The 13,769-nt window shown below is 42.7% G+C and overlaps 1 protein-coding gene across 1 annotated transcript in view; it reads left to right on the top strand.

Annotated features, from left to right (window-relative positions):
* VWA3B (von Willebrand factor A domain containing 3B) overlaps positions 1 to 13,769 on the top strand; it is a 208,361-nt gene that overhangs the window by 62,440 nt on the left and 132,152 nt on the right. Inside the window, 1 exon segment of the mRNA XM_045445795.1 lies at positions 9,339 to 9,464. Coding sequence (XP_045301751.1) covers positions 9,339 to 9,464 — 126 coding nt within the window.

Genomic DNA, 13,769 nt, shown 5'->3' with positions numbered 1-13,769 from the left:
TATTGGCTCCTGCCCCCAAGAGAAAGATTTCTCAATGAATTAGTAAAAAGGGATATCCAGTAATAGAAAAGGGCACTGTTTTTCTGAGAATATTTTTATGTTTAGTACTCCTGGCAAAATGGTGTTAGAAAAGCTACTCAGATCAGCTAGTTTTATTCTGAAGTCCAAAAATGGTGTAGCTGTAAAAATTTGTCTGATTCTGCCTTTGGAAACTGCACTTTTTTTGTTGTGGTGGTGGAGATAAATGCGTGAATTAAAACTAAATATCATGAAACCAAACTTTTATTTACTTTAAGATATATTCAGGCTGTTAGGCTTGCGGAGAAAAAATAACCAAGTTGTGTTCTTGGAAGGCACTTCCGATCTTTAATTAGGTATGTAAAGTTTACTGGCCCATCACTCGGGCTTGGCATTGCCTCTTTGTTTCTAATCTCTGATTTAATTTAGAAGCACTGATTGTAACTCACTGACAGCAGGAGGCTCTCTGAGGTCTTCTTCCTTCTTCCTAGAACTCAGTTTAATTCAACCCATGGAGCTAGAGCAGCTGCACTTCCAAAATTGTTGCCACATTACAGCTTTCAAGGCTGAGAGACTTTAATTATCTCCCAAGTCCTGCTCCTCCCAATAAATGGTTCGCCTTGAATTTCTGTGAGACAGTTGCTCTGGTTAGTTAACAAGCATTTGTTCAACACCTTTTTTGTTTTTAGAGGCTCAGTAGGGCTGAGGAGGAGATTCCAAAGGAATAAAGGACAAGGTTCCTATTTAGGGAACCCCAAACTCTTAGAGTATCAATTATGCCTCTGCTTGATGATTTAAATATTTTTGTTTATTTTTGAGAGAGAGATAGAGAGAGAGAGAGAGAGAGAGAGAGAGATTGATTGAGTGAGCATGAGCAGAGAAGGGGCGGAGAGAGAGGGAGACACAGAATCTGAAGCCCAGAGCCTGACGCAGGGCTCGAACTTGTGAGCTGCAAGATCATGACCTGAGCCAAAGTTGGACGCTTAACTGACTGAGATATCCAGGCACCCCATTCTGCTTGATGAGTTATAAGTTGCTCCTTCCCTCCATGACTCCAGGATTCCAGTTTAGGATTTCAGAATTTCCCACCTCCACCTCCACCCACTTCTTCCCTACATCTAGGTATGTGTGAAGGTCTGGTTTTCTTAACCAGAGACTAAGACTCTTTCAGGTCAGGGAACTCCTGTATTCCTTCCCCCGCAGTGGGTTTACATCCTGGGTTCCTTGTTATTCTTGGCTCCTGGCTGTAGTATAGCCTGTCACCAGGATGCCTCCATTGCTCACCACAGCCCTTTCTCACTGGGCAGTGGTGGGCTTAGCCCATTTCTTTGGTCACCAACATAATCAATCTTTTAGGATCCCACTGAAATAATTGAGTGGGTCCAGACATCTTGCATCACCTAACAAAACATATGGCATAGAGAAATCCCTCAAGAATCTCTTAAAAATTAAATCGAGTCACTAGGTAAAAGAGCCAGTGTTGATTTCTGATTACCTTTGAATATACTTACCCTGATTTGAGGGTGAGAGATTCTCCACATTTGCTTTTGAAAGTCAAGCACTGTGCTGAGCTCTGGGGATACAATGATGAAAAAGGAAGTCCCTCTCCTCAGCAAGTTTATGCTCTGGAACAGTCTATTTGGAAGTGTCTTTCAGCTGTCAGGGATGTACCAGGGGGGCTGGTTATAGAAATGATAAATGTCTTCAAAGAAATCACAGTTGGATAAGGGAGACAAACATGCAGATAACAGAAGTCTAACACTTGAGAGCTCTGGGAGTTAAGAACCCCATGAGGCTGTCCTGTGGGTGACTGCCAATCCCAGCACAGGCAGATTACAGCTAAGCCACCAAGTGTGTGCTGTTGCTCATCAGAATGTCACATTAGGCCCTGGCCTTGGAGATGTAGCTCAGCAACCATCATCACCTACATATCACAATTACAGACTGGGTGTGTTCCATCCCAGGAAGAGATGAGTCTATAAGCCCCTTGAAGGAAACTAAAAACAACCAGTACATCACAGATGAGATTTGCTTTTAGATCTAGTGTTTACGAAGATACACAGGAACGATATTCTAGTGTGGAAAGAGAATGGGGAACTTTGGAGACAGACCTGAATAGAATCCTGACTGCACTACTTATTAGTTGTGTGGCCTTGGGTAAGTTTCTTAATTTCTCTGAGCCACAGTTGGCTCATCTGTGAAATGGGGGTAATGATCCCTACTTGTAGGATCATTGTGAGAGTAAATAAGGCAATAGGTTTAAGTGCCCAACACAAGGGCTGGCACATAGTAAATTTTAGTTTTTCCCACTTTCTCCTCCTTTATGCATCAGCAGGAAGCAGGCTTTATAAAAGACATGTAATCTTAAAGAGATGACGCTATTAGAAATAGTGGAATGTTATGAACCACATCAGTGAGGTTCATGGCCTGGGATAGGTATATAGAGAAGATGGTAGGTCAGGGACTCTCCAGTACTTTGAAAGGGAAAAAGAACTCTGATTCCTTTGAGGAGCACTTCTTTAGGGCAGAAATCGAGGCATCAGGGTATTAGAATATTGTTCCAGAAATCACTCAACTTTTTTTCTCCAAGACTATTTTGTATAGAAATAACTTGTTTACATGCCTGCCTTGCCTATCAGACTAAAACTTTGCAAGGTTTTGTTGCAAAAGAATCACTGGGATGCTTTTTTGTTTTTTAATTTTATTTTTTATTTTTTTAAATTTACATTCAAATCAGTTAGCATATAGTGCAACAATGATTTCAGGAGTAGATTCCTTAATGCCCCTTACCCATTCATCCCATCCCTCCTCCCACAACCCCTCCCGTAACCCTCAGTTTGTTCTCCATATTTATAAGTCTCTTCTGTTTTGTCCCCCTCCCTGTTTTTATATTATTTTTGTTTCCCTTCCCTTATGTTCATCTGTTTTGTCTCTTAAAGTCCTCATATGAGTGAAGTCATATGGTTTTTGTCTTCCTCTGACTGACTAATTTCACTTAGCCTAATACCCTCCAGTTCCATCCACGTAGTTGCAAATGGCAAGATTTCATTCTTTTTGATTGCCAAGTAATACTCCATTGTGTATATATACCACATCTTCTTTATCCATTCATCCACCAATGGACATTTGAGCTCTTTCCATACTTTGGCTATTGTTGATAGTGCTGCTATAAATATGGGGGTGCATGTGTCCGTTCGAAACAGCACACCTGTATCCCGTGGATAAATACCTAGTAGTGCAATTTCTGGGTCATAGGGTATTCTATTTTTAATTTTTTGAGGAACCTCCATCCAGTTTTCCAGAGTGGCTGCACCAGCTTGCATTCGCACCAGCAGTGCAAAACAGATCCTCTTTCTCCACATCCTTGCCAACATCTGTTGTTACCTGAGTTGTTAATGTTAGCAATTCTGGCAGGTGTAAGGTGGTGGTATCTCATGGTTGTTTTGATTGGGATGCTTTTAAGAGTACAGTTTCCTGGAGAATGAGTCTGGGGTGTGGCCTAGGAGTTTGCACTTTGAAAAAGCAGATGGGGGGGTTCTGACACGGGTTCTGAGGACCACACTTTGGGAAGACCACACTGGAGTGAGAGTCTCTTAAAAGCTTGGACTGTTTCTGTTCATCCTGTATTTCCAGTGCCCAAATATAATAGATATTGATTGAGTTTTGTTGAATAAATGCGTGAATGATGATTGCTCTAAGAGGATGTCCTATTGAGAAGAGGATATTTTAAAATAATTGTCTTCCTGGGTCCTAGGTCAGTGTCTTATGAGTTTAAAGAAAATCATTAATGCGCTAAAACTTGTGAATGAGACCCAGTCCTCAGTAACCCACATGATCAATTTTCACAAAAATGGGCTTTTGTTGAGGACAGGAAGCTGAGTGGATGCTAGTGTGGGGTTGATCCCCAAGACAAGCCCTAGCCTTACTGTTTCTCTGTTGATTCAGAGTTGGTTGACAGATATCAGGGAGCAGCTCTGTGACCATCTTGTGTTCATTTTGTGCACTGTGGGGCCCTTAGAACCAAAAGAAGGCCAGGTCTTTTTGTGATGGAAAAGCTGAAAAACAACAATTTTAACAAATTTTCTCTGAAGGAAACCCATAAAGTTCCCCTGAATTGACCATTTCATTAAAATACCTTTTGATTTGGTGCCTTTTAGAGGGTATTGCCTGTTCTAAAAAGAATAGATTTACTCAGCTAAACTTTATTTGTGGGCATTTTTTCTTTGGATATTGCTTCTCTTTCCCTGTGCCCGTGTCTTCATCACTTGCTTGCCCGGTAGCACCCAGAGCCTGGGGCCATGCTTCTTGCTGAGTTTGGTGGAACACTTGTTCTTTACCCTGGGGTGAATAGTGATGGCTTATATTCAGGTTTGCTATGTGAATATTGGGCGATTAGACTGCAACACATTTGCATTTTGCGGTGTTCCACTTAGAAGAGAGAGGCCCCAGGAGATAGTATCACACCCACTTATTAAAAGTTGCCCATACTTGGTATTTGAAATTACTTTTAAGACATCATGGCCCTTGTGAAGCATATACATTCATTGCTCCAGGGAAATGCTAGATGTTTATCCAGATGGTGAAATGCCTCTATTTTCTTTAAATTAATTAGTGGCTAATTTCCATAGGGCGACTGAGTACAGCTGCACACGCACCTCAGTGGTTGGGGGGATGGGGCCGGATCAAGCCACAAGGTGTTCAATGACTTCTCAACACCAAAACATCTTAATATATAATTTAACAGGAATAACTGGGGATTTTCCATTGCAACAGAAACTACTGATTTTACCACTTGCAATATCTTTATGGATGTAATTGCCCCCTTTCATCACACCTATATTATCCCATATTATAATTTTATTTTTCTGGACATTTTAGTCACCTCTTGGTTTATTATATTTAAAAAAATGTTGTATTGCCTTCTGTAAATAGAAGCATGTGCTGCTTTTTCCTGAAAATACTGCCTTTTGATAGTTCTGTTCAGCTCTTTCAGATCCTCACAGCTAAATAGAAGTTTAGGGCTCAGGCAGACAGCAATCTCCTTTCATCTGGGTCAGTTCTTCACCCAGGAGTCCTGGGCAGTGGAGAAGAGCCACAGACAGGTGAGCCTGCACTGGGACTAGGGGGTGGTCTGGGATTCAAGGTTGCTGAGGGTGGTTTTAGTTTCTGGATTGCCCTCTCCCTACATTGTCCTGGGCCAGTGCCATCCCTGGCTGCTTTTGGAATCACCTTTCCTCTCCTGCCCTTGGATTGCTAGTATTTCAGATAATGGGGGGAGCCTTGTGTAGCTGTGGCAGGAGCATCTGAAATGAAGGGACTTACTGCTTGAGGGAAAGTCATTGCTAATGTCTCGAATACCTAGGGCATAGCTATGTGCTCTAAGGATATGAGTCTGTTACATACCACTCTCGAGAGTTTCTTGCAATATTGGGCCTCTCAGTCATGAGGCAGGGCAATTCCCCGAGGAAAGACCATATTAGGTGCTCAGTCATTGTTTCTTTTTAATAAGGAAAATAAAAACAAAGAAGGATAAGAATTCTTGCTGAAAACACTAGCTTCTGTGCTAAGTGCTATGGAGGATACAACGAAAGAAAAGATATTGTCCCGATGCTCAAGATGTTTATAATTTAGTGAGCAAAGTCAGCCTGCACAAGCATAAACAGTAATCCAAGCCTGTGTGCTAACACCATAGGAGAGCTGTAGACCACACGTCTGGGTAGCAGGATGACGGGGGACATGCTGCTGGGTGGTGAGCTGTGTTACAAGCAGCTGCGTACCAAAAATAAGGCATCATGTTTGTGAAGGATTGACTTAAATTAGACTATTCAAGGCTATGCATATTCTAGTTCACCATCACTGGCTGATGCTTCTTTGTGCTCTTTGGAATTGGAGGTTGGGGGACAGGTGGCCAGGAATTGCATATACTGTCAGCCTATCTAATGGGGGTGGTAGTGGTGGTGGTGGTGCTGAGAGTGTGCCCTGGCAGCAAAAGGACTGAGAACAGTGGTGTGGCTGATTCCTTCCACAGGGTTGAGAAGGAGCAGGAGGCAGATCACTATTTGCTGGGATGCATGTCCCAAGCTTGATGGTGGAGGCTGAACAGTGCCTTGAATGAAGGGTGGGGTGGGTGGAGTGGAGGGCTGTGAGTTTCCTGGTGGTGAAGATAGCGGTGTCCGGGGGCCCAGGGGGGCTGGAGGACAGTGCTCTGACCAGGTGGCAGAGTGTTAGAGGGAGTGTTATGGGGGCCTTGAACGCTGGACCTGATTGCAATGCAGGGAGCAGGGCCCTCAGCACTGGCAGTGCTCATCCGCCACATTAGGTAAGTTCTTGACAAATATTTGCCAAATGAATAATTAAGGAATTGGACTTCTGTAAGTGAGACATGGAAGATTTGACAGGGAGGTGGTGTTCCCCTGACATATCAAAACATATCTAATCTGGGTCTCATTTCATTTGTTAAACCAGCCAGTCTGAGAAATCAATACCAGGTCCTAATGAAAAACAGCAGCTTAATGTGACATCTCTCCCAGCTGGTGTCAGAATTTTGTGAGCCTTCAAATTGCTACCTCACGACACATGGGAGATATCAGGGGTTGGTGCACGAGAGGGGACACTTGGGTTGGAAGATTTTGTAGGTCGTCTGGATGTCTCTGTGAGAAACCATATCCTGCTTCTGTGCACAGCAGACTGTGGCTAGCTTATACCTTGATGATCAAAATCTGTACAGCTTCATCGTGGTTTTGTCGCCTCTGTGGCATCTCAAATTCACAGAGCTCTCTGAATACTGGGATTTCCTGTGCCTTGTCTTCCACCCTCTTCTGTTTTAAGAAGAGGGCTGTCTCCCTTGGCTGCAGCTGTCTGATGTCCCAGCTACATCCCTTAGAAGTGACCCTCATAAAAATGGCAGCCCTTCCTCACTGCCTGTGGAATAATGAAATAAAACCTCTACATTCTAAGGTCTACTTTGTATTGCCCTGCAGCTTTTCTTGTTTTGTTTTCAAAGCAAATCTGGTTAAATGGACAGTTTTATTTTGTTTTCTGATCACCAGTGTAGGAATCTGTAACTGCCTAATTATAATGACTAAACCTGTGTAGTGATCATCTCGTTACTGCCTGCACTGGGAGCATGCTGTCAGTTGCTGCCCCTTAAACACATGTCCTGTTCCTGCGTCATCAAGAGCCACCTCCATTTCTTTGAATTTTTCCTTTGTTGCTGACCCGTGGTCCACTACCTCTTAAGACATTATTGGCAAATCTGGGGAAAATGGAAAGCCTTGACTCATTTGAACTTCTTGGAGGATTCTGCTGTTTAACCCCTCTGTGCTGCAGCAAGCAACCGGAAGCCAGTTTTGCTTTTACAACAGTCAGAAAGTGCTATGGGCTTAAGGTTTGCATTTGGCAGCAGTTTACGATATTTTTGGAGTTCTACCATGGAGCTGTCACGTGTCATTCCTTGGGCTGTTGATGGCTGCAGAGGCATGGTGGCTATCCATCTCTGTCAGGGCTTGTCACTTGCTTCTTTATGAATATAGCTTTTAATACTCTCTCACTTCGGGAGGGCCAGATCCCTGGTATCCCTTCACTTCTGCCCTGCCCTTCCTGACGACATTTTAAAAGTCAGAAACATTGACTCTGGTCTATCCTGGTAGCTTAAAGTCCATCCTTTCACCCTGGGTGGGGGCAGCCCCTAGACCTGATGGTGGTCTCTCAATCTCCTTGGTTATGGGATCTCAGGCGTCTGTGGACTATTAGGTAGACAGACTTGGAATCTTAATAGCAGCTCAGGGAGGGGGCTGCAGGGACCCTCTATAACCATCCAATCCTTTTCTAGGGCAACTATTCAGGGTGGCTGAATTGGTATAGTCACACCAACTTGGGTTTGACTCCTTCCCTGCTCTGCCGCTTGTTGACAGTGTGACCTTGGACAGTTCATTCTGTCTCAGTTTATATATACTGTAGAAGGAGGACAAGAATAGAATTTGCCTGCAGAGTTGGGGTAAAAAGAGAAAGAGACAATGTTTAGAAAGGCCTGAGCACAATACTGAGCACAATGCAGGTACCCTCAGAGGTATTTATCATTAGAGAATTTGGATGTAGCTTACTTTAATGATAACAGAGCCAGTGTTCTCTGAGCTGACTGTATACTGTCTGAAATTGAGTTGGTTGTTGTTGTTGTTTTTAAGGTTTTTATTGGAGTGGAATTTTTAAAACTAGAAAACATAGCTATTAAATAGTTGTCTGTACAGCCGAATTAGGAACAACCCCAGGATGGCAACTCCCTGGTAATCCTGCAATGCCTTGGGTAGTACCAAGGCAGTGGCTGGGCCCGTGGATGCCATGGAAAATGGGTGGTTCTTTCATGGCCTCTTGGAGTCACTACTGGCCTTGTGTGCATAACAGGCTCTAGTCAGGAGGTGTGGGGGGATAATCATAGCTTTATACACAGTTGTAAGAAATAATAGAGATAGCCAGGTCCTCTCCATCCAGTTTCCGCTTATGGTAACATCTTGCAAAACTATAGGACATTACCACAACCATCACATTGATATTGATGTTGTCAAGATACCACCACAGATCTGATGATGTCAGATCCCTTATATTGCACTTCTGTGGTCATGTCCATTTCCCTCCCACTCCTATACCCTACTTAATGTATGGAAATGACTAATCTGTCAGGGCCTAGATCTTGGTGAAGGCAGAGCCTCTATCCCAGCTTTGGACCTGTTACCTACGGGATAAACTTTTATTGATTAATTGATTGTGAGAATGATATTAGTATCTATATTTAGAAGCCAAATCATTTTGAAAAAATATGCCATATGGCCAAACCTAACCCTTAATTGAGACAGCAGAGATCCAGAAAAGGAGGTCAAAGAATCACTCTTACATTAGGGGAAAATAAAGACTGTGAAGGTGGTTTTCAAAGAAGCAGGAAATCTCAGCTTAATCAAGAAAGGTTAGGAAGTATTACTTTCCTAAACCATTGAATTTCCCTTCCTTACCTTGGCCTTTATTAGGTGATTTTGAATATTTTTATTCTTTACCTTATTTGAGTATTATCAGTAATTCATCTTAAAATATTCTCGCTGGTACAGATATTTACAAAGATTTACTGCATCCCAAAGTCTGCATTTATGTTTCCTTAGTTGACAGCACTTCCTTAGGGATTTCAGTTCTGATTCTCACATTAGGGGAGACGGTGGAATTTGATGTTCAGAAATGTTCTAGATACTTGACTGGGGTATGCCAGGCCTCTAGGACTACTAGAGGGTTCTTGGGCCTGCCATAGCCACCCACTCACTCTGTGTTTCCCTTCCCAGGAGCTGGGGTCAGAGAGGACGTGTTTCTCATCTGGAAGGAGATGGAGGAAGCATGCAGCATTCTGACTCAGATCCAGAGGCTGGTTGCTGAGCCGCCCAAGTCTGACGTGGCCACACTAGACAGTGGTGGGTGCTGTTTATGTTTATAGTGTAAGAGTCATAACTGTTACTAGTTGGGGATGAAGGACTGTTTCCTGAGGATTGCTTCCAGAGTTGTGCTGTGGTTTGTGTGTATGTGTATGTGAGTGTATGTGAATGTGCGTGTGTTAGTGAGATTGTCAAAAAAAACACCAGCTGGACAGGAAAGTGGTAACTTGCAGTTACCAGTATAGAGCTGGGCTTAGTGATGAATACAACATGGACAAGTGGGGATTTGTAGCCAAGGAACAGGGGTTGAGGGGGCAGTGGTGGTTAATGGATGGAAAATTACTAAGAGGAGACATCAGGGGTAAAGGGGAATTCTGGCCAAACCTACCTGACAGGATTCTTCTTGAAGGCAGGCCAGGGTGACCAGCTACCACCTAGGTGTGGTAGGCTATGAGGAATTTGATCATATGTGAAGGGTGGGGAATTCTGGCTGAACTGACTTAACAGGATTGTTGCTAAAATTGGGTGATGCAGAGACGAACACAAAAGTCCGAAGGTGGTGGCTTAGTTGAGAAGAGGATTCAGAGGAACCTGAGTTTGGAGTAAGAAAGTCCTGGTGGAAAATCCCAACTCCATCATTTGGAATTAACCCAAATTAATCTATTTAAGCTTTAGTTTATTCTTCTGTTAAATAATTATAATATTGGTCTTGAAGGATTATTGTAAAGATTAGGTAAAGTAATGGATGCTTTGCACCATGCAGGTATTTGGTAAATGTTAGCTCACTCTTTTCCCTTTCACAGTCGGGGACTTTGTGTACTGATTCTCTTAAGTTAGTAAAGGATTTTCCTCTGTAGGGAACTGGTTTCATTTAGACACTTCTGGTAACAATGGTAGTTAACACTTATAACACATACCTTATATGGCAAGCACCGTTCTAGGGTCTTCACAGTATTAACTCATTTAACCCTACCTACAATCTTATAAGATAGGTGCTACTATTTCCTCCATTTAGCCCAAGGTTACACAGCTAGAAGCAGTAAAACTAGGATTCAAAACCCAGTTCCTCAGGAACGTACTGATGTCTGGCTTTCACCCTGTACGTTCTGACTGAATCCATAAAGTATGTGATCTGGACATTGAGGGGGGGTTTGAAAGCTTCCCAGGTGATCCTAATCACCACAGCAAAGTTTGGGAACCCTTGCCAGGCTGTATTGCCTCCTGGTACCCTGCCTATATTACAGAGGTGTCAATGTGGAAGAAGGGCAAGGAGGCCAGAGCAGCTGGCAGGGATACAGTTGAAGAAAAGTGGGGAAGCGATACGTGTAGAGGGAGGAAGAGGTTAAAGGCATGGGAGAGCATACCTTGTGTAACCTGATAAATTCCAGGTGACAGTGACTTTTTACTGTGACTGGGTGTCCAGCTATGGGTCTGGGGCAGCACAGCTGCAATGTTTTGCCAGGGCCAGCTCTCCAGGTCCCCAAGCTTATCCAGAGGGGCTGCTCATTTGTAGTGACACCATACTCAGTATCAACCCAAAGAGTCCTCTGTCATCCCAAGAGAATGAAAATGAAGCAGGGGGACCTGAGCTAAAGTCAACATCCACGCCAGGCAAAGATTCTCTGCTCAGGGTTTGGGGGAGTACAGTGGACTGAATTGTTTCCCCCAAAGTTTGTGTGTTGAAACCCTAACCCCCAGTGTAGCTGTATGAGGAGATAGGGTCTTTAAGAGAGGTAATTAAGTTTAAATGAGATCATGAGGGTAGGACCCAAATCCAGTCTGACTGATGTCCTTCTAAGAAGAGGAGGAGGTGCCAGAGACTTCTCTCTTTCCATGCATGCACAGAGGAAAAGCACAGTAGGAAGATGGCCATCTACAAGCCAGAAAGAGATGCTTCATCATAAACCAATCCTGAGGGCACCCTGATCTTTGACTTTCAGGCTCCAGAACTGTGAGAAAATGAATTTATGTTGTTTAAGCCACCCAGACTATGGTATTTTGTTGTGGTAGCACAGACTAATGTAGGGAGTATTTAAGCTTGGGGTAGTTAGTCTTGAGGGTTAACAGAAGATTTTTAGGTATTATTCCTAAAGGAAACAAAAGAGATAGTGGCCTTAGTAATTGATAAAGCATAGATTTTCATCCCTTTATTTCAGTCGAATACACACACACACACACACACACACACACACACACACACCCACCCAAAACTGAAAACTAAAATTACTCCAAGCATACATTTTCAAAGATGCTTCAGGTGTCCCATTTCTAGTTAAAAAGCAAAATTTGGCCACTGTTGGATACCCACTGAGGCTTTTATAACTTTGTTTTGGCCCCAGAGACTACATGTGGAGTGTCTGATCTGTTCCTGTTGCTACCCACAACACAGTGTTATTGAGGCAAAGGAGGGTGTGCTTCATGTGAAGGCACAGCCAATCCCTAAGTTTGGCTGCCCAGAGCCTGCAAGGCTGAAGGAGTTAGCATAGCCATCTGGAGGGGGAAACGTTAGGATGGAGGAGGCCAGATGGACTACCGTTGCATGTGAAACCTTCATGTGAATTAAACAAAATCTACCTTCCTGGGCTTAGCAGCCCCCACATGCCCCCTGGGCTGGATGTACTGGTTCAGGAACCAGCTGGAACCTACAACCATAGGGCAGGAGGGCAATATCTGGCAGGGATGGTTCATAAGCTTGAGGCTTTGGATAAGAAGATGGTGAGGTCAGACACTCTGGCCACTGGTAATTTTGACCTCTTTTACTTACCAAGAGTAGGACATGAGAAATCTCTGGTAGGGAAAACCTGACAAAAATATATGAAGTAATGGTTTTTAGAGATACTGGGCACCAAGCAATGAAGGCCAGTGACCCCTGAGATACAGGGAACATCCAAGGTGAACTCTGCTGTTATCCTAGCTTAATGCTTTGAGAAAGTTTCAGGGCCATGGTGTAGGGAGAAGGATCCTGGGTGGAGCACAGCAAACTTCTGAGTCTGGGAGACAGAGCTAAAAGTCCAGGAAGACCAAGAAATCTAGATTTCATAAGACAAATTACCAGAGAGGAGAGAGGTACAGAGAACTCTGGAAATCTGCAGAGCCCCCCTTGAGAATTTGTGGATGAATTCTTTCATGTGGAGAAATCACCTGAGGCTGGGAAAGATCCAGTGGGAGGAATTCTGGAATAGTCTTGGAGCTCACACAGGAGACCAGTCTTTTCTTTCTAACAGAGCTCACCTTGGATATTCCCTGTATCTCAGGGAACACGTAGATAGAATTTCCAAGGAGAGAAGAGAAAAGGGAACAGAAAAATATTGGAAAAAATAAAGATTACAAATTTCCCAAGTTTGATGAAAACTATAACACCAAGATCCAAGGAGTTCAATGGATGTCAAGTACAGGAAAATGAGAGAAAGTATGCCAAAAGACATCATAATCAATTTGCTCAAAACCAGTAAGACAGAGGAAATCTTAAAAGCAACTAGAGGAAAAAGAAGAAACATTACATACAAAGGAACAAAGATAACCATGACAGCAGAATTCTTTTTGCAAGTGAAAAGAGTAGAGCAACGTCTTTTTTTCCTTTCAGTACTTTAAATTTTGAATCCAGAATTCTATATTTTGTGACAATAACTTTCAAAAAAACAAAAAGCAAAATACAGATGTTCTTAGACATATGAAAATGAAAGAAGTATTAGCAGTGATCTGCACTTCAGGAAATGTTAGAGGGAATCCTTCAAGCAGGAGGATTATGATACTTTAAAATGGAAAAAATGAATGAAAATAATGGAGCTACACAAAGGAATAAAGAACACAGGAAATAACTGCATGGGTAAATATATGATATTTTTCTATTTAAATGTCCAAAAGACAATTCACTGTTTAAACAGAAATAATATCAGTGAGGCCTGTCGCGTATGTATAAGTAAAATGTATGACAACAATGGCATAAAAGCCAGGAGGGGAATAGCAGCATTATTCATTAAGTTCTAAAGATGAAAAACCCAAATGTCCACCAACAGATGACTGGATAAATAAACAGTGCTATGTACATACAGTGGAATATTATTCAGCCTTTAAAAGAAAGGAAATTCTGATATAGGCTAAAGCAGAAACAAAATGACAAATATGATATGAATCCACCTATATGATGTGCCTAGAATAGTCAGATTTATAGAGTGATTACCAAGGGTTGAGGGGAATGGGGAATGGAGAGTTATTATTTAATGGGTATAGAGTTTCTGTTTGGGATATTGAAAAAGCTGTGGGTATGGATGGTGGCAGTGGTTGCACAACAATGTGAATATTTAATGCCACTTAATTGCATTCCTGAAGATGGCTAAAATGATA

This window comes from Leopardus geoffroyi, chromosome A3 (genome assembly GCF_018350155.1).
Source record: "Leopardus geoffroyi isolate Oge1 chromosome A3, O.geoffroyi_Oge1_pat1.0, whole genome shotgun sequence".
Classification (NCBI taxonomy): Eukaryota; Metazoa; Chordata; class Mammalia; order Carnivora; family Felidae; genus Leopardus; species Leopardus geoffroyi.
The sequence above is the reverse complement of the archived record's forward strand: the minus strand, read 5'-3'. Positions and strand labels throughout refer to the sequence as shown.